Source organism: Gorilla gorilla, chromosome 5, assembly GCF_029281585.2.
Source record: "Gorilla gorilla gorilla isolate KB3781 chromosome 5, NHGRI_mGorGor1-v2.1_pri, whole genome shotgun sequence".
Classification (NCBI taxonomy): Eukaryota; Metazoa; Chordata; class Mammalia; order Primates; family Hominidae; genus Gorilla; species Gorilla gorilla.
The window spans coordinates 124,737,646-124,758,804 of NC_073229.2; the positions used below are offsets into that span (position 1 = coordinate 124,737,646).

At 36.0% G+C, this 21,159-nt stretch overlaps 1 protein-coding gene across 2 annotated transcripts in view; it reads right to left on the minus strand.

Annotated features, from left to right (window-relative positions):
* The window catches only part of ASCC3 (activating signal cointegrator 1 complex subunit 3), a 382,658-nt gene that overhangs the window by 80,739 nt on the left and 280,760 nt on the right, over positions 1-21,159 (minus strand). For both annotated transcript variants that reach the window (XM_004044455.5, XM_055391435.2), the window contains 2 exons: positions 9,894-10,005; positions 9,580-9,714 (listed from right to left, as the gene is read on the minus strand). In XM_004044455.5, the coding sequence (XP_004044503.4) occupies positions 9,580-9,714; positions 9,894-10,005 (247 nt within the window). The remainder of the gene's footprint in view (positions 1-9,579; positions 9,715-9,893; positions 10,006-21,159) is intronic.

Below are 21,159 nucleotides of genomic sequence, written 5' to 3' on the forward strand. Positions count from 1 at the left end.
GTCAGTTGTATTTCTAGGTATTTTATTCTTTTTGTTGCTATTGTGAATGGGATTGCATTCTTGACTTGCCTCTCAGCTTGAATGTTGTTGGTGTATAGAAATTCTACTGATTTGCGTACACTGATTTTGTATTCTGGAAATGCTAATTCTTATTTCAGAAAAGTTAATAGTAACATTTAAAATGACTATATAAAGGGTAAGAATTCTAACTCATTTTTTTTTAAAGAGAGAAAAATATATAGCTCAGTACAAGATTATAAATACTTACATTCTCTAAAGGAAGAAAAGGTCCAAAGGAAGGTACCATCAGTTAGGACTAGATACAGTCAAGAGATCATCACTTGAAACTATGTTTTGATGATAATTGAAGAGAAATAATGGGTTTATAAATTTAGAAATGTTTGGTAAGAGTGAATAGATGTTTTAATATTTTTTTTTCCAATTTATGATTACCTTCTAGCTTATTGTTTTTGTGCCCACAATCATCACAATGCAACATATTCAGAAGACCCAAAATAAAAATATTTTATTATTATTATTATACTTTAAGTTTTAGGGTACATGTGCACAATCTGCAGGTTAGTTACATATGTATACATGTGCCATGCTGGTGCACTGCACCCACTAACTCGTCATCTAGCATTAGGTATATCTCCCAATGCTATCCCTCTCCCCTCCCCCCACCCCACAACAGTCCCCAGAGTGTGATGTTCCCCTTCCTGTGTCCATGTGTTCTCATTGTTCAGTTCCCACCTATGAGTGAGAATATGCGGTGTTTGGTTTTTTGTTCTTGCAATAGTTTACTGAGAATGATGATTTCCAATTTCATCCATGTCCCTACAAAGGACATGAACTCATCATTTTTATGGCTGCATAGTATTCCATGGTGTATATGTGCCACATTTTCTTAATCCAGTCTATCATTGTTGGACATTTGGGTTGGTTCCAAGTCTTTGCTATTGCGAATAGTGCCGCAATAAACATACGTGTGCATGTGTCTTTATAGCAGCATGATTTATAGTCCTTTGGGTATATACCCAGTAATGGGATGGCTGGGTCAAATGGTATTTCTAGCTCTAGATCCCTGAGGAATCGCCACACTGACTTCCACAATGGTTGAACTACTTTACAGTCCCACCAACAGTGTAAAAGTGTTCCTATTTCTCCACATCCTCGCCAGCACCTGTTGTTTCCTGACTTTTTAATGATTGCCATTCTAACTGGTGTGAGATGGTATCTCATTGTGGTTTTGATTTGCATTTCTCTGATGGCCAGTGAATGGTGAGCATTTTTTCATGTGTTTTTTTGGCTGCATAAATGTCTTCTTTTGAGAAGTGTCTGTTCATGTCCTTTGCCCACTTTTTGATGGGGTTGTTTGTTTTTTTCTTGTAAATTTGTTTAAGTTCATTGTAGATTCTGGATATTAGCCTTTTGTCAGATGAGTAGGTTGCAAAAATTTTCTCCCATTTTGTAGGTTGCCTGTTCACTCTGATGGTAGTTTCTTTTGCTGTGCAGAAGCTCTTTAGTTTAATTAGATCCCATTTGTCCATTTTGGCTTTTGTTGCCATTGCTTTTGGTGTTGTAGAAATGAAGTCCTAGCCCATGCCTATGTCCTGAATGGTAATGCCTAGGTTTTCTTCTAGGGTTTTTATGATTTTAGGTCTAACGTTCAAGTCTTTAATCCATCTTGAATTGATTTTTGTATAAGGTGTAAGGAAGGGATCCAGTTTCAGCTTTCTACATATGGCTGGCCAGTTTTCCCAGCACCATTTATTAAATAGGGAATCCTTTCCCTATTGCTTGTTTTTCTCAGGTTTGTCAAAGATCAGATAGTTGTAGATATGCGGCGTTATTTCTGGGGCTCTGTTCTGTTCCATTGATCTATATCTCTGTTTTGGTACCAGTACCATGCTGTTTTGGTTACTGTAGCCTTGTAGTATATAGTTTGAAGTCAGGTAGTGTGATGCCTCCAGCTTTGTTCTTTTGGCTTAGGATTGACTTGGCAATGCGGGCTCTTTTTTGGTTCCATATGAACTTTAAAGTAGTTTTTTCCAATTCTGTGAAGAAAGTCATTGGTAGCTTGATGGGGATGGCATTGAATCTGTAAATTACCTTGGGCAGTATGGCCATTTTCACGATATTGATTCTTCCTACCCATGAGCATGGAATGTTCTTCCATTTGTTTGTATCCTCTTTTATTTCATCGAGCAGTGGTTTGTAGTTCTCCTTGAAGAGGTCCTTCATGTCCCTTGTAAGTTGGATTCCTAGGTATTTTATTCTCTTTGAAGCAATTGTGAATGGGAATTCACTCATGATTTGGCTCTCTGTCTGTCTGTTATTGGTGTATAAGAATGCTTGTGATTTTTGTACATTGATTTTGTATCCTGAGACTGCTGAAGTTGCTTATCAGCTTAAGGAGATTTTGGGCTGGGACGAAGGGGTTTTCTAGATATACAATCATGTCGTCTGCAAACAGGGACAATTTGACTTCCTCTTTTCCTAATTGAATACCATTTATTTCCTTCTCCTGCCTAAATGCCCTGGCCAGAACTTCCAACACTATGTTGAATATGAGTGGTGAGAGAGGGCATCCATGTCTTGTGCCAGTTTTCAAAGGGAATGCTTCCAGTTTTTGCCCATTCAGTATGATATTGGCTGTGGGTTTGTCATAGATAGCTCTTATTATATTGAGATACGTTCCATCAGTACCTAATTTATTGAGAGTTTTTAGCATGAAGGGTTGTTGAATTTTGTCAAAGGCCTTTTCTGCATCTATTGAGATAATCATGTGGTTTTTGTCTTTGGTTCTGTTTATATGCTGGATTACATTTATTGATTTGCATATATTGAACCAGCCTTGCATCCCAGGGAGGAAGCCCACTTGATCATGGTGGATAAGCTTTTTGATGTGCTGCTGGATTCTGTTTGCCAGTATTTTATTGAGGATTTTTGCATCAATGTTCATGAAGGATATTGGTCTAAAATTCTCTTTTTTGGTTTTGTCTCTGCCCAGCTTTGGTATCAGGATGATGCTGCCTCATAAAATGAGTTAGGGAGGATTCACTCTTTTTCTATTGATTGGAATAGTTTCAGAAAGAATGGTACCAGTTCCTCCTTGTACCTTTTGTACAATTCGGCTGTGAATCCATCTGGTCCTGGACTCTTTTTCGTTGGTAAGCTATTGATTATTGCCACAATTTCAAATCCTGTTATTGCTCTATTCAGAGATTCAACTTCTTCCTGGTTTAGTCTTGGGAGGGTGTGTGTGTTGAGGAATTTATCCATTTCTTCTAGATTTTCTAGTGTATTTGCGTAGAGGTGTTTGTAGTATTCTCTGATGGTAGTTTGTATTTTTGTGGGATCGGTGGTGATATCCCCTTTATCATTTTTTATTGCGTCTATTTGATTCTTCTCTCTTTTCTTCTTTATTAGTCTTGCTAGCGGTCTGTCAATTTTGTTGATCCTTTCAAAAAACCAGCTCCTGGATTCATTAATTTTTTGAAGGGTTTTTTGTGTCTCTATTTCCTTCAGTTCTGCTCTGATTTTAGTTATTTCTTGCCTTCTGCTAGCTTTTGAATGTGATGGCTCTTGCTTTTCTAGTTCTTATAATTGTGATGTTAGGGTGTCAATTTTGGATCTTTCCTGCTTTCTCTTATGGGCATTTAGTGCTATAAATTTCCCTCTACACACTGCTTTGAATGTGTCCCAGAGATTCTGGTATGTTGTGTCTTTGTTCTCGTTGGTTTCAAAGAACATCTTTATTTCTGCCTTCATTTCGTTATGTACCCAGTGGTCATTCAGGAGCAGGTTGTTCAGTTTCCATGTAGTTGAGCGGTTTTTAGTGAGTTTCTTAATTCTGAGTTCTACTTTGATTGCACTGTGGTCTGAGAGATAGTTTGTTATAATTTCTGTTCTTTTACATTTGCTGAGGAGAGCTCTACTTCCAACTATGTGGTCAATTTTGGAATAGGTGTGGTGTGGTGCTGAAAAAATTGTATATTCTGTTGATTTGGGGTGGAGAGTTCTGTAGATGTCTATTAGGTCCGCTTGGTGCAGAGCTGAGTTCAATTCCTGGGTATCCTTGTTAACTTTCTGTCTCATTGATCTGCCTAATGTTGACAGTGGGGTTTTAAAGTCTCCCATTAGTAATGTGTGGGAGTCTAAGTCTCTTTGTAGGTCACTCAGGACTTGCCTTATGAATCTGGGTGCTCCTGTATTGGGTGCATATATATTTAGGGTAGTTAGCTCTTCTTGTTGAATTGATCCCTTTACCATTATGTAATGGCCTTCTTTGTGTCTTTTGATCTTTGTTGGCTTAAAGTCTGTTTTATCAGAGACTAGGATTGCAACCCCTACCTTTTTTTGTTTTCCATTTGCTTGGTAGACTTCCTCCATCCTTTTATTTTGAGCCTATGTGTGTCTCTGCACGTGAGATGGGTTTCCTGAACACAGCATGCTGATGGGTCTTGACTCTATCCAATTTGCCAGTCTGTGTCTTTTAATTGGAGCATTTAGTCCATTTCCATTTAAAGTTAATATTGTTATGTGTGAATTTGATCCTGTCATTATGATGTTAGCTGGTGATTTTGCTCATTAGTTGATGCAGTTTCTTCCTAGTCTCGATGGTCTTTACATTTTGGCATGATTTTGCAGCGGCTGGTACCGGTTTTTCCTTTCCATGTTTAGTGCTTCCTTCAGGAGCTCTTTTAGGGCAGGCCTGGTGGTGACAAAAACTCTCAGCATTTGCTTGTCTGTAAAGGATTTTATTTCTCCTTCAGTTATGAAGCTTAGTTTGGCTGGATATGAAATTCTGGGTTGAAAATTCTTTTAAGAATGTTGAATATTGGCCTCCACTCTCTTCTAGCTTGTAGAGTTTCTGCCGAGAGATCCGATGTTAGTCTGATGGGCTTCCCTTTGTGGGTAACCCGACCTTTCTCTCTGGCTTCCCTTAACATTTTTTCCTTCATTTCAACTTTGGTGAATCTGACAATTATGTGTCTTGGAGTTGCTCTTCTCGAGGAGTATCTTTGTGATGTTCTCTGTATTTCCTGAATCTGAATGTTGGCCTGCCTTGCTAGATTGGGGAAGTTCTCCTGGATAATATCCTACAGAGTGTTTTCCAACTTGGTTCCATTCTCCCCGTCATTTTCAGGTACACCAATCAGATGCAGATTTGGTCTTTTCACATAGTCCCATATTTCTTGGAGGCTTTGTTCGTTTCTCTTTATTCTTTTTTCTCTAAACTTCCCTTCTCGCTTCATTTCATTCATTTCATCTTCCATCGCTGATACCCTTTCTTCCAGTTGATCACATCGGCTCCTGAGGCTTCTGCATTCTTCACGTAGTTCTCGAGCCTTGGCTTTCAGCTCCATCAGCTCCTTTAAGCACTTCTCTGTATTGGTTATTCTAGTTATAGATTCGTCTAAACTTTTTTCAAAGTTTTCAATTTCTTTGCCTTTGGTTTGAATTTCCTCCTGTAGCTCAGAGTAGTTTGATCGTCTGAAGCCTTATTCTCTCAAATCATCAAAGTCATTCTCCCTCCAGCTTTGTTCCGTTGCTGGTGAGGAACTGCATTCCTTTGGAGGAGAAGAGGCGCTCTGCTTTTTAGAGTTTCCAGTTTTTCTGCTCTGTTTTTTCCCCATCTTTGTGGTTTTATCTACTTTTGGTCTTTGATGATGGTGATGTACAGATAGGTTTTTGGTATGGATGTCCTTTCTATTTGTTAGTTTTCCTTCTAACAGACAGGACCCTCAGCTGCAGGTCTGTTGGAGTTTGCTAGAGGTCCACTCCAGACCCTGTTTGCCTGGGTATCAGCAGCGGTGCCTGCAGAACAGCAGTTTTTCGTGAACTGCGAATGCTGCTGTCTGATCTTTCTTCTGGAAGTTTTGTCTCAGAGGAGTACTCGGCCATGTGAGGTGTCAGTCTGCCCCTACTGGGGGGTGCCTCCCAGTTAGGCTGCTCGGGGGTCAGGGGTGAGGGACCCACTTGAGGAGGCAGTCTGCCGGTTCTCAGATCTCTAGCTGCGTGCTGGGAGAACCACTGCTCTCTTTAAAGCTGTCAGACAGGGACATTTAAGTCTGCAGACGTTACTGCTATCTTTTTGTTTGTCTGTGCCCTGCCCCCAGAGGTGGGGCCTACAGAGGCAGGCAGGCCTCCTTGAGCTGTGGTGGGCTCCACCCAGTTCGAGCTTCCCAGCTGCTTTGTTTACCTAAGCAAGCCTGGGCAATGGCGGGTGACCCTCCCCCAGCCTTGCTGCCGCCTTGCAGTTTGACCTCAGACTGCTGTGCTAGCAATCAGTGAGACTCTGTGGGCGTAGGACCCTCCGAGCCAGGTGCGGGATATAATCTCCTGATGTGCCATTTTTTAAGCTCGTTGGAAAAGTGCAGTATTCAGGTGGGAGTGACCCGATTTTCCAGGTGCCATCTGTCACCCCTTTCTTTGACTAGGAAAGGGAACTCCCTGACCCCGTGTGCTTCCTGAGCAAGGCAATGCCTCGCCCTGCTTTGGCTCATGCACGGTGCGCTGCACCCACTGACCTGCACCCACTGTCTGGCACTTCCTGGTGAGATGAACCCAGTACCTCAGATGGAAATGCAGAAATCACGCGTCTTCTGCGTCGCTCACGCTGGGAGCTGTAGACCTGAGCTGTTCCTATTTGGCCATCTTGGCTCCTCCCCCTACACCAGATCCTAAAAATCTTAATGAACCTGATTTCTATACGTTATTAATACCCCCAAATCCTGAAAACCAAAAGACAAATGTAATGGGTAGCTTAAGAAATAAGAAAACTTTATTCACTAATAAAATTTAAGGAAATATTATGGTAAGTTCAAAGTAATACTCAAAAGAATAGAAGTTTTTCAGTTGTAATGTTATCAGAAATACTAAAAATTTAAAAACTAAAGTTTAAAAATGACTTTAGAAACATCACTGAACGTATCTTAGTAAAAGGAAGCATTAACAATGAATGTTATATGAGTGAATTGTACAAAAACATAATATGACTTAACTATTATAATAACAAAAGCAATGATAATGGAAACAGATCTTTGAAACACTAATGTTATCCCCACAGCTTTCCTCATCTTCTTATGCTATTATCATCCTGCACCCTACAGCTTCTGTCTGACTACTACTTTCTCCTTAGTTTAAAACCACAATGAGATTAATATGCATTTTTGGAGGCGAGAGTAGGGAGGATACTGAGTTGTGTGAGTCATTTGGTAGTCTTTTCATGGTAAAAAAAAAAAAAAAAGTCATTTAAAGAAACTTAAGAAGAAGAAGGATTTCTGGAAATTACACCACAATTATACAATCTTGCTGTATTATTTAGCATTTTGCTGGTAGCTACACATAGTGTTCAATAGTGAACAAAGAATAATTCCTAGGCAAGAAATTAAGAAAACAGTGTGATACCTACATATCTCCTTGTCAATGTGAGTCCTATGGTTCTTCATTCAGAATGAACCCTCATTGAGATAATACAGACTGAGACAATATCTAGCGTAAGCTGAAAGTTCCTTGGACTAAACACCATGGGAGAAGAAGATATTCTTGCTGTGGAAATTTTTATGGGGTAGACCAAACCATATCTATATAAATATTCTATTATATAGCTTTCCTTACACATATTTTCAGATGGTTCCATTTATTTAGTTATTAACTGGAGAACTGACTTTATTTTAACAAAAATATACTGGCATAACTAGTTTTATATAGTGTAATATCAGAAAGAAACATGCTGCTGACAGGATGGGAACAGACCTTTTGTGATCAATACCTTTTCAAAGAGAAGACTAAAACAAACGTTTAATTCCCCTGGGATTTTAAGTTTTTTTTTGGCTTTTTTAGTGGAGTAAACAGGGGTACAGAATGTAGTAGGCATATGATTTTCACAAACTTCCTTTACAGCATGTATCTAGTTTTAAATTACTTTGTATCTCCCACCTCAGTGCCTTCCACCTAATTGTGTGCATGTGTGCATACGTGTATGACTTGAGAGGCAGTATAGTAGGATGGTTTCAGGGCCCATACTCTGGTGCTAGACTGCAAACCACTCACTTTGGACAAGATGGTTAATCTTTAAAATGGGAATAATGATGGGATGTTATTAATATCAAATAAGTGGTTGTTGTGAGGATTAAATTAGTTTATTAATTTAAAGTTCTTAATGTCTAGCTCAAAAAACTGCTCAAAGGTGTTAGCTATTATCATACATGTTTCCAAGGCAGAAAAGTATGCTTAAATGTGAGATTAGAGAAATATGAAAGAAGTTCTATTCTTAAATCTAACAGATACTAATTTAAGAGGCATGCCCAAATTAACCATTATTTTGCTGCCTGTGCCAATAGTCTCTTCCCCAGAGAAATCCTACTTCTATGAATCTTTGGCTAGGAGCTGATATAAATCTCATTCTTAAGGATCTAAAAAATTCTTTATATTTTGTACTCTTCTATCAGAAATAAATTTTTAATTTCTTAAAAAAAATTCTTTGGTAGCTGCCTTATATACTTTAGTCCTCTATTCTTTTCTACAGAGCAAAGAATAGAAAACTGATTATTACAGGATCTACCTATCCTTCCATCTGTTAATCAATTCATTAATAAATATTTTCGAACTCACTAAAATGTACATGGCACTATGCTGGGCACAAAATTTACAAACTAGTTTCTTGTAGGGGAAAAAACTGAGAAATTGAAAAACTGTGAATGGGATATTGAAGCTTGTTGAGAATTATAAAGCAATAGGAGAGGAAGGAAAAAAGTTACTAAGTGAACTACCATAGAGTCAATGAATTTATAAGAGAAGGACTTTAAAGACAGAATGGTCCAATTGTTCTTAACTTTTCTAAAAAGCACCAACACATCTGAAGGATAAGATAACAGTAAGAATATATGAATATCCTAACTAATGTGTTAACAAAGTTTTGTGGTAAATTATTACACTTAAAATCAACAAAGGGAAAAAAAGCCAGAAGGGGACATTATGTAAAAGGAAAGGTGGACAAGATGCTTCTAATATTAATTTCTTAGCTATTTCGCAAAAAAAGGAAAAATGAACACAGTATAGTTTTTTACCATGTGATATATCTGTGGTCATTTTTTTGGTAAGGGTGTTTGTGGGGATGGGGGATAAACAGCTGTCCTGACATTAATTCTAAGAACTTAATTGTGTGGATGCTTATGAAAGAAACTTCAGTAGCATCACAGATAAGTATTCAACAGGAACTATCCAAAAAAGTAATAAGAAAAGCTTTCAATCATAATTCAAAGAGGCTATTATATTTAAGGATAGGGTGATGACTTGCTTTGCTCAGGACAGTCCAGTTTACATCTACTATCCTGGCTTAAATATTAATAGGACCTCATTCCACACTCAGAAGGATCCAAGTTTGGATCATAAATTACGTGGTCACCTTATCTATGGGTATCTTAGTCTAGATGTGTTGCTTTGCAGTGACCTTGTTTGACAGAGGAAAGGGCTTTACAAATGGTTTCTGTTAAATTTCAAGACAAACTAGGTGGCAAAACTTTAAGCCCTAAATTAAAAGAGAAGATATGAAATATACGAAAAACTCACACTTAGAATTGAAAGCAGTTCTTCAGTACTGCATTCAGGCTTCAAGCGGTCCTTGAACATTTTAACGGTTTGATGCTTCAAATAGTAATAGGAGGCAATTCGGCCATAAGTTAGAGGTTCAATGCTGCGATTATCCTATTTCAAAAGAATAACAAATGAAGAGTACGATGAAAGTACATATCTTTATAAAATTAATAATTCAGAAAGGTGCTTTTGAAACAATTTTGTTAAAAATTTTGATAGTATTAAAAGCAAAAGACCTGTCAAAAAGCTGGGCAATCTTTTCAATTAGAATGCATATGACTAAGTCATACCTCTCCAATTTCAATACAGTAGGAAAGTTCCAATTCAATCAGGGACTTCTCAATCAGATGGGACAGAAACTTGTTCACAGAATCATGGCTCACATCACCCAAATTGTAGTAGCTAGAAAACAAGCAAGGTTATTATTATTTGTTTCAAGACATTTTCTACTAAAACTATCACCTCAGTTTCACAGAATATATATAAATATAATCCCCTTTTATTATAAAACCTATCTTCAGTAACATCACAAAACTCACAGAAATATTAATCTTGGGTGGTAGATGAGTTCTTTTAGGCAATTCAGTCAATTATTGTTCCCCTAGTGCTTACAGAATAAATGTCATCCTAATGACTAGAAGGGACATCATCAGGGTAAAAATAAAGCATTCTAACCAAGTCTTAATACAGGAAAAATACATAAGTCCAGCTCTGTATGTTTTCCAAGCAAAAAGCCTAAAGACATACATTTCACCTGAATGTGCATCCCTGCAACACTGAGAAGTTCTTGGCAAAACCCCATGGCCTCTAGGGATCTGTGCCTGGAAACAGATCTGAAGAGCAAGGGACTACACCCATAATCTTGGCAGTTCCCTAATTCTTACTAGGTGAACCCTATATATCCTAGTCAGCATGGGTAATTTATATGCCCTACCTCCCTTTTCCCCATCCACATCAAAGAATGGCAGTGGAAAGTCGTCTTAGAGAACAGGTTCTCATCCCTAAGACCCCATCATGATGGTTTTACATCTGTACAGGACTAGGAAGGGAATATTCATAGTCTGGGAAAAGGGTGCTAACAATTTCAAATGGGAGAGGACTAAAGAAAGCCACAACTTGAGAGCAATAGAGAACACTATCTAGATGACAATTTTTGTGATATTTTTCATTCTTCAAAGGAAGAGACTTGGGGTCAGTAAATTATAAAAAAATTATTTAAAAATACACAAAGCAGGACTAATAATGTCAGGACATATTTTCATTTGAAAGAAAAGTTAGTGCAAATGGCTAGGTACACCCAAATATGAGAGGCCCCATTACATAAAAATTATTATAGTAAGAGACTATTGTAATTTATTTGGGAAAATTACTTCCATTAAAAAGGAAGTTACTTTAATTTTGATCTATTGAAAAGTTATTGCTTTTTCTAGAAAAGCTCTTGGCATGTACCTAAATAAAGCAATATTAATCAATTAAGAGATAAATAAGTACTGAACCTAGTGTTGTCATTAATTTAAACAAAATGTTCAAATTTATGTCTAAGCATATATGGAAGTGAAAAACCAAAAATTATTAACCAGTAGAAAATATTTCTTTTCTTTTGGAAAATGACTAAGGAGGAGTAGTTAGAATAATGTCTTCTGCTTTAGAGGTGAAAATAAAAATTCTGGACATTCAAGCCATACAAAAGATACAAATATCCAAAGTCATTCAAAATTTTTAAAATACTTTTTCTCTTTCATTGTTTTCCAAGAAATGAAATTCATCAGTCAAACTTTCTACAATATAAGTGCTTACTTTGTATTTCACATTCTTTTGGCTTACTAAGCCTATAAATTTTCCAACACTATTTTTAGCTGTCAGGACTAATACATAGCTGATAAAGTTATTTCTAAATTCAAAACACTAGTCAAAATGTGCCCAGGATGCTAAGTAGTAGGATTTGTAGAGTAAGAATCAAACTATTCTTTTTTAAACCAAATCTGTCTGCCTTGATCTTGGAACAAACAATTCTTTATGCAACTGACATTACAGAAAGAAGATATTTTGAAAATATTACTGTGAAATACAAAAAAATTAAAATACTATTTTTATCTATACATTTACTAGGTTGTTTGAAAACTAATGGATCCTGTTACGGATTACCATCAGCCGTTGTCCTATATACAACTGGGATGTCAACTTTACCATTTTTATGCTTTAATGAATAAATTTGGTGCACTTACAAATAATATTTAAAACTATCAATGAAAAAACTTTCCTTGAAAAAATTACAGGTTCTTTTAAATATTTATCTTATTTTATTTACTGTATTTGCTTTATTTTGTTTACTGTATTTACAAGGTATATTTCAATGGATTAATATCCCTTCTAAAGTCTGTTTATTTAAGCCTATTGGGACTTTTTAAAGACAAATTTGTGGTTTTCATCCAGATAAAATATAGTCAGGGTAAATATATCTTAAATATTTAAAGTAAGTCACCAAAAAAAAAAAAATCAACCTAAATGATGTTTCTGAGATTACAATAAATTATATGATGACACCACTAAAATATTATTCATAATCTAACTTGCTAAAAGTTCACATTTCTTCATGCAGAAAACATAAATGTTTCACTGTTATTTTTTCTTAACACAGTTTTTTTTTCTAAATGTGGTCACCAACATTCTTATTGACTTGCATAACAGAAGAAATACAAAATTCAATTCAAGTAAATTGAACTTCATTGATCTTTACCAAATACTATTCTTGGTCAATATTTGGACTGAGATTCTAAAGTCATTTAAAATATTTTCAAATCCTTATAAAAGTAAGATATTGTTACCTCTTAATTAGATATACAATTTGTGAGACACTATAAAATAATTTAAATGTAAATGAAGTTTTTTAGGTTACATAAAATTTTGGGAGTTAATATATTTTGAATTTTTCTGTGAATAAGGAATAGAGTACAGATTTATATGCTCTCTATTAGTAGCATAATACAGCCTTTACTTCTATGAGGTGAACTTTTTTTAGTTACTGTGCATCTTCTAGCCTGAACAATTATAAGCATTTAGCTTAAAACATTACATATCATTAATTTTAATAATCACTTTACTAACTTGAAAAAGCATGCAACAGCTAAGTAAAAAGGTCTGTTTTCATGTTGCACTCTCCACAGTACAAAATTTGTAATTTACTGGTTATTTAAACACAAACATTTCACAACTGTTTAATTATGGGTAAAGGATAAAACGTAGTTTTATGTTCACTGCATTGAATCATCAAGTCATTATCTTCTCTTTGCCGTAAACAGACAGCCTACCTTTTTGTCAGCATGCTATTTCATTTATTTCACAGAGAAACCCAGTTTCACAATAATTGACTTGTCAGAAGCTCTAATTTATGAGACTGAGCTCTGTAAGACTTCTCTATATTGGACTCAACCTGCACACAAGCAGGGTTGAATATTTACAATGCTGTTAACAGGTGCTGAGTTGTTTAATGATTCTAATAGCCAGAAGCGTACTGAGAAAGCCAGCGGGATCACAATTACAGGCTGTTTGAACACAACAATTACTAGTCCCCTGAGAGGTGTGAAAGTCAAAGGCAGTTTGATACTGACAGCATCTAGCACATGGGCTACACAAGCTAACTTCTATTAGCAGTCCATTGGGAAAAAGTCATAACAAACCTCTCCCTATCATAAAAATTTACAAAGTTCATAAAATTTAAAGAATCAAAAACTAAAAAGCTTTTCAAAAATTATCTTTAAAAGATCTTATCAAAGGACGAACAAGAATACTACATATGAAATCTCAAGTTACTTTTTCAAATCTTAATACTGATGAAATGTCACCAGTTGAGAATGAAAGAGGTTTTATATTAATGTAAAACATAGATAAAGTTACACCAAACGGTTTGGATTTAATGTGAATAGTGGCAGCCATTTCCTGTTTGGTTTATGTAAACCTGTCCAGATATCTTGCTGGGAAATTTTTCATCAGTATTGAAATGCTGCTGCTATAACTGTCAGTAGTGGGAAGTCATTTGTTACAGCACCACGTTTTTTTATGTTCAGATTATGCAGCAATAATAATGACACAAATAGCGAAAGTGGTTGCAGGAACAGCTGAAACTACCACATTTTTGCCTCAGATATATTTAAAAGCTTTCTCAGGGGAAAACAGAGTAAAACTGAACATACAAATTGAATCCAGAACTCAATTTGGAATATATTATATTTTATGAAAGCACCAGTACATGTGTTTATATTCATTTGAACAAGTTAATGTGTGTGTGTGTATGTTATATATATATGTGTGTGTTTACATATCTAAACATAATTATCTGTATATGCATATATACATAATATATACACACACACACACAAGAATATAAATAGACATATAGTGACCAACTCAGGAACAGTGGTTGAAATCTTTGTCAACACAAGTTTTACTTTTGGTGTGCTGTGGTGAGGACTTCATAGTAGTATGATTAGCTGAAGGGAGCTGGAATATGAGGTTGTATTTCTTTACCTATATATAACTATATTATAAAAATGGTCTTTCTTTTCTATTGTTAAGTAAACCTCAGTCTCTTTGTTATACACACATGCAGATGAACAAGCATGCATACATATTCTTCCTTCCCAAGGAAAGTCAAATCTCAATTCATGGTACTAGATGATAAGAATTATTAAGGAAAAATTAAAACTATACATAATGTAAGTGTTTCATTAGAGACAATTACTTTAGCATTTTAAAAAATTTTTATCAGATCTAAAAATAAGTGGGAAAAATTTACCAGTGTCCTGTGGCTTGGTTTGCTTCCAGCTTTTGGGAAAAGTGATTTTAACACAGACAATAATAAAAAGATACAAGTGAGGGCCAATCACAAGAATGTGGAGAAAGGGGAATCCTTGTACATGGTTGCTGAGAATGTACATTATTAGCACAGCCTCTTTGGAAAACAGTATGGAAGTTCCTAAAAATCTAAAAATAGATCTAGCATACGATCCAGCAATCCCAGTTCTGGGTATATACCCAAAGGAAATGAAATCAGTATGTTGAAGAGACGTCTGCACTCCTATGTTCACTGCAGCATTATTCACAATAGCCAAGATATGGAAACAATATAAGTGCTCATCAATGGATATTCAAATGGATTTGAAAAATATGGTGTATATATACACAATGGAATATTTAAAAAAGAAGGAAATTCTATATTAGCAACAACATGGATGAATCTAGAGGTGGAGGAATCTAGAGGGCATTATGCCATTGAAATAAGGTAGGTAGTATGGAAAGACAAATACTGTATGATCTCACTTATATGTGGAACCTAAAAAAGTCAAACTCATAGAAGTAGAGGGTAGGATGTCAGTTATCAGAGGCCATGAGGGTTGGGAAAGCCAAGCAAGCAAAGGGGGAATTGGTCAAAGGGCATAAAGTTTCGGTTAGACAGAAGGAATAAGTTCTGGTGATGCAATGCACAGCATGGTAACTATCGTTAATAATAATGTATTGTGTATTTTAAAATTACTAAAAAGAGTAGATGTTCTTGCTACAAAGAAATGATAAGCATGTGAAGTGATCGATATGTTAATTAGCCTGATTTGTTCATTTCACAATGTACACGTTTTGAAACAGTACATTGTACACCATAATATAATTATCAGTTAAAATTTTTTAAAAGAAAATTTATGTTCACACAAAATCTCACAAATATTTATAGCAGTATTATTTTAAAAAAGAGTCAATTAAAAAAGAAGGTGGCAGAGCTTGACTATAGCTAAGTAAAATATATAAATTGTCAAAATTTACTTAGGCACATTTTTCCATTTTTATCTAGATGTGAAGGTTTATATATTAAAACTGACAGTTTGTTTTTTGGGAGGCATCAAATAAAAAGGGTCATTTGAGTGAGTATGGCAGAGTTTCCATAAAGAACCCATTGTTCAGCATAGCACTGAAAAGAGAAGTGGACAGGGAATGTGGACCTCACAATGAGCACAGTGATGGAGAATGGGATGGAATCCTAGTGTTGCCTCTGTCACTTGGGAGCTGTGCTATTGGGAGTAAGTTGCTTATTCTCCCTGTGCTTCCTTTATTTATAAAATACGGATCATAACAGTACTAAATGAGTTAAGCTTCTGAAACAGCATTTCAAATATAGTAGACACCCAATAAATATTATCAATGCAGATTTTTGTTTACAACTTTATTAATTCCAATTTTTATTTTTATAAATTTCTTTCCTATATTTACATTTTGCTATTGTTCTTTATCTAGTTTTTTAAGATAAATGCTTATTTTATTTTTAAGCATTCACATTTTCTATGAGGTCTGTAAAGATATAAATATTCCTTAGAATTGTGCTTTGGTTTAAATTCATTGTTTTATTACATTTGTATTTTTGTACAGCTATGGTCTATACCTTTTGTTTTGATTTCATCTTTTACTAGACTAAAAGTTTTATAATCCCAAGCAGTTAAATTTTTTTGCCATCCCTTTTATTGCTTATTTCTGGTTTTATTATATTACACAATGAGAATGTAGCCTTATGATCTCTATGTTGAGATGTTCTTTGGGGTCTACTTCATAGTAAATTTTTCAAAACAAATCTTCCATTAGTGTTTGTAAGTAATGATATTTTGTTAGGGACATATGTACAAAGATACAATGGATACAAATTCAAGGATATTATTATTTAAATCCTCTTTTTTATGAAATACTTATCTTTCTGATGTGTTAAAGTCTCCTAACATGACTAATTTAGTTGGGCTGTAATTTCAATTGAATTTCAGTTTTTGCTTTACATATCTGATGTTATTTTTAGTCTCTCTAAAAATCTGTAAACTACCATAACTTTCTAGTGATTGTGTTTGTTACCAATATGATACACTCTTCTTTGTCCTTTGTATTTTTTTGCCTCGAATTTGGTTTTGTATGATTTTAATTCTGCAGCTGCTGTTTTCTCTTTGCTATCATTCTCCTTTACATCTTCTTTCAATCCTTAAATTTCAGCTTTTCTATGTCAATCACGTTTGAATGAATCTGACAATTTCTCTTTTACAACAGGGAAGTTTAAATTATTTACAATATTTATTATTATAGTTGACCTGACTTACGGCATAAATAGATCCCATCTGTCCCCTGCTCAAAACTCTGCAATGGTTCCTGTTCCCTCCAGAACGAAAGTCAAAATCCTCACCATAGTTTCTAAGACCACCCATGCCCTATATCACCACTGGCCCTCCACATCCCCAACCTCATCTCCTGCTATTTTCCTGCTTTCACTTATTCTTCAGCCACATCTTTTCCTTGTTGTTCCTTGAATACACCAGGCATGCCAGCCTTAATCTCTCTCTTGTTCCCTTGGCCTGAAATGCTGCTTCCTAGAAAGTGGTCAACTTTCTTACCTTTGTCAAGTTTTGGCTGAAATATCAGCACCCTTAATGAGGCTCACCCTGACTTTCTTTTTAATACAGTATTGTAATCTCCCATCTCCCCCCAGGCCGCCTTCTGGCTCTCCTAATCTTCCTTATCCTGTTTTCCTTCTAAACATCTATTACTTTTTAATAATATTAAAATCTACTGTCTCTGCTAAAAGAACATGAGTGCCAGGATAGCAAAAGTTTTTGTTTAGTTTACTAATACATCTTCAAAGTGGCTAGAGTGGTGCCTGGAACATAGTAGGTACTCAATAAATGTTTACAGAATTAAGAAATAAAAAAATTAATTTTTAAATGCTTATACTTTATAATTTTAAGTAAATTTTATGATTTTTGAGGCTAGAAGTCATTATTTATGCTGCTACTACCTTCCAACAGAAAGTAAGAGTTGCCAATCATAGCTTTTTCTGAAAAACAAATTATTGCTGTATCTATTCTAGATTTAAGAACTTACATGGCAACAGCTTGGGCATAGGGTTCTACTTCAGAATAATGACAGCCCAGCCAGGTATCTCAACATATGTATTGGTGGCTACTGAAGGATCCAACACATGAAATATGAATGGTCAAGAGTGGATAAACTGGGCCAGGCGTGGTGGCTTATGCCTGTAGGCCAGCACTTTGGGAGGCTGAGATGGGCGGTTCACGAGGTCAGAAGATGGAGACCATTCTGGCTTACACAGTGAAACCCAGTCTCTACTGAAAATACCAAAAAAAAAAAAAAAAATTAGCCGAGCATGGTGGCAGGTGCCTGTAGTCCCAGCTACTCGGGAGGCTGAGGCAGGAGAACGGCGCGAACCCAGGAGGTGGAGCTTGCAGTGAGCTGAGATAGCGCCACTGCACTCCAGCCTGGGCGACAGACCGAGACTCCATCTCAAAAAAAAAAAAAAAAAAATGTGGATAAACTGTTACTTGTGAAAATCAGTTGAAGCTACATTTATCAATATTGACTGGACTTTTTAGACTGTTAAGACTTGGCTAGCTATAAGGGCTGAGGAGGGTACTGCAGACAAGAAGAAGAGTGACAGCAGAAGCACAAAAGTGAGAGGAACCTCTTGTGTAGACGGTGTGGGTTAATATCTACACTAGCCCCTTTGGTGGTAGGCGGGAGATACTCAACCCTCTTTTTGGGGTAGCAAGATGTGAGGGAAAGCAGCTGCCACAACTACTAAGAGCTCTTAGTCAATGCATGAAGACAATTTACCCTTATGACTTTCAGTCCCCAAATTTCCTACAGCTAAAGAGGTGTGAACTAAAGAATACTCATTTATTTACATGGACTACACTGACTACCACCATGTGTGAGCAGGAGATATCCTAAATTGCTAATACCCAAGAATACTCTGGATCAGAGGCTCACTATAATTTCTGTACTTAATAAACCTCTTAAGATTTCATCTTTTGTCTACTGTGATAAGTCTCCCCAAACTTCCTGTTCTTTCATTACTACTGTTTATTACAGTTTCATGTGGATTTTCTCACCATAATATTATAAAATAGAAGGCAGTTTGTAACCAGAGCAACAGGGAGTCATACCTACCCAGCTCCCTGTGTGTGTGGGACCCCTGTTCTGACCCGTGTCTCCAACTGTGCTCCTGGCTCATCTCACTCTCATGGTTGAAAAAATGTAAACACTGGACAGTTTCCTACTCATTATCTTAATTTAAAGATTTACTGCATTCTGTGTCTGCTAACTAAACCTTATCTAGTTCCCACCCCCTATATAATACATTTAATTTCTGATCAATACTATATGACAGTTTACAAAGTAGGCAAAATTGAAAGACAGACTAAAAGCAGGTTAAGCAGTTAGAGAACTATGGAAGCAAAGGAGAGGGAAGATCAAAAAGCAAACTTGGGGTTTTAAGTCAAGGTAAACAGATACAGTGATAATATTAAGAAAAGTAAGAAAGTTAGAGTAGAGAAAGATTTTTAGAGTTATATGATTAATTCAGTTTTGGACATGTTAAAGTGAAATGATGGTGGGAAGTCCATGTGGCAACATTCAGAAGGCTGGAGAAATAAAACTGTAACTTGATAGACAGCAGATTATAGCCACATATTTTAGGGTCTTTCACATACAAGGTGATATTTTAAATATAGATAGGACCAGCAGAGAAGAACCTGTTAATATTATGTCCTGAGAAGAACACAATATCATTTCTGTAATATTCTTGCTGAATAGACATAATTTGAATTTAGTGATGAGGAAATCAGTAAAAGCCAAATTGAAGGACATTCTACACAACAATTGGCCAGTTCTCTTCAGAAATGTCAAGGTTATGGCAGACAAAGGAAGACTGAGGAAATATCACAGACTAGAGTGAACTAGACAGGGCAACTAAATGCAACTCAGGGTACTAAACTGGATCTTGGACAGAAAAGGGACATTAGTGGAACAACTGGTGAAATCTGAATAGCTTGTAGTATTGTATAAATGTTAATTTCCTGATTTTGATAATTATACATGGTCATGTAAGATGTTAACATGGGGAAGCTGGGTGAAGGGTATACAGTGCTGCTTTGTACTATTTTTTTTTTTTGCAATTTAAAATAGAAAGTTCAACAATTAAAAAAAATTTAAAAAGGAGATACATATACAAAGGGCAACGTATCTGTGGATTCAGTAAGCAACTACAATTTGCTAAAGTACTAAATTGGCCTCAGAGAATTATGTCTCTGTGTGCTAATTAGACAAACTGACTAAAATGACTAGGTTCTTATCTCTAAACTAGACTCTTTAGGATGGTACAGATCAGTAAAGCAACTGACAGAGAGTCCAGAACAGCAGCTCAAAATCGACATTATATTCTTTATTATTAATACAGAATTAGAATGGCTTTAATTCATTTATTTAATTCTCAATACGACCCAGTGAGGGAGGGAGGCTATTCGTTACTTTCCAGATGAAGAACGTCTAGCTCAGAGAGGTAAAGTGACTCAGACTCACACCATTAGTAAAGGATAGTGAGGAAATAAGAATCAGTGTGTTGATTCCAAGCCCAAAGCTCTTTCTGTCACACTAAATGCCTTGATTCTTATGTAATAGAAATGATAAATATATCTACAGTTACATGCCAACTCCCATCTACACACACACTCACATGCACACACACACACACACACACACACACACACACACACACAGTTGTAGATTATGAGTCAGAAAACCTGACTTTGTAAGATCTGGCTTTATCAAGAAATAGTAATGGGACCTAGAACAAGTGATTTAAAGCTTCCAGCTTCCATATCTTCAATATCAAACAAGAAGATTGGGCTAGAATAAATGTAAAGTCTATTCCATGACTCTAATCCTGTAATGTGTTCGTTTACTGTGGTAAATGTGCATTTCTGGATGGCTATCTCACTAATTTTGCAGCTATGTTCTCAAATAATATTTAGTACCTAACCCAGACACCCTAACGGTGGAGGGAACTGGGCAAAATGTCACCATATTCTCAAACTCCTATCTAAGTAAGTGAAAATGTTGGCTGAAAAGAAACTTCTTAAGGTGTTAGTCGGTAAGATTTAGTAAGAACATTTTCATCATGACTTCTCTAAGACTTTACAATGGTTTAATATTTTCTTTTACTTACATCTGGAATGTGCCTTAACATTGACCCTCCCTCCATTCACTCTGTATCTAAGGTCCTCATCATCTTTTCCCTATTATTCAGTAGCTTCCTAACTGGCCTTCCTGCTGTAATGGTCTTTCCATCCCAGTTCACTTCCTACCATAGTGCAATAAATATTTAACAAAACATAACGTAATTTGGTAATGTTAATCCATATTTAAAGACACTCACCATAGCCTCTAGGATCAGATGCAAACTCCTTAGCACAGCATAAAGGCCTTGTAGCCTCTGGTTCTTGGCCTACTTTCTAGTCAAGACAATCTTGTCTCCCTTCTCCTTAGGTTCTGGCTACATTAAACTTTTTCATATTCTCTAAATGCTTATGACTCCTTCAAGCCCTGAGGATTTTTGCCCACATAATTTAATTCTGCCTGAAGTGCCTTCTGCCTTTTCTACTCCTGTTCCTGATTCAAGATTTGGATGAAGTGTCACCTTTTCTGTGAAGCTGTCACTCTCATAGGCTTGAATATCATTCTACT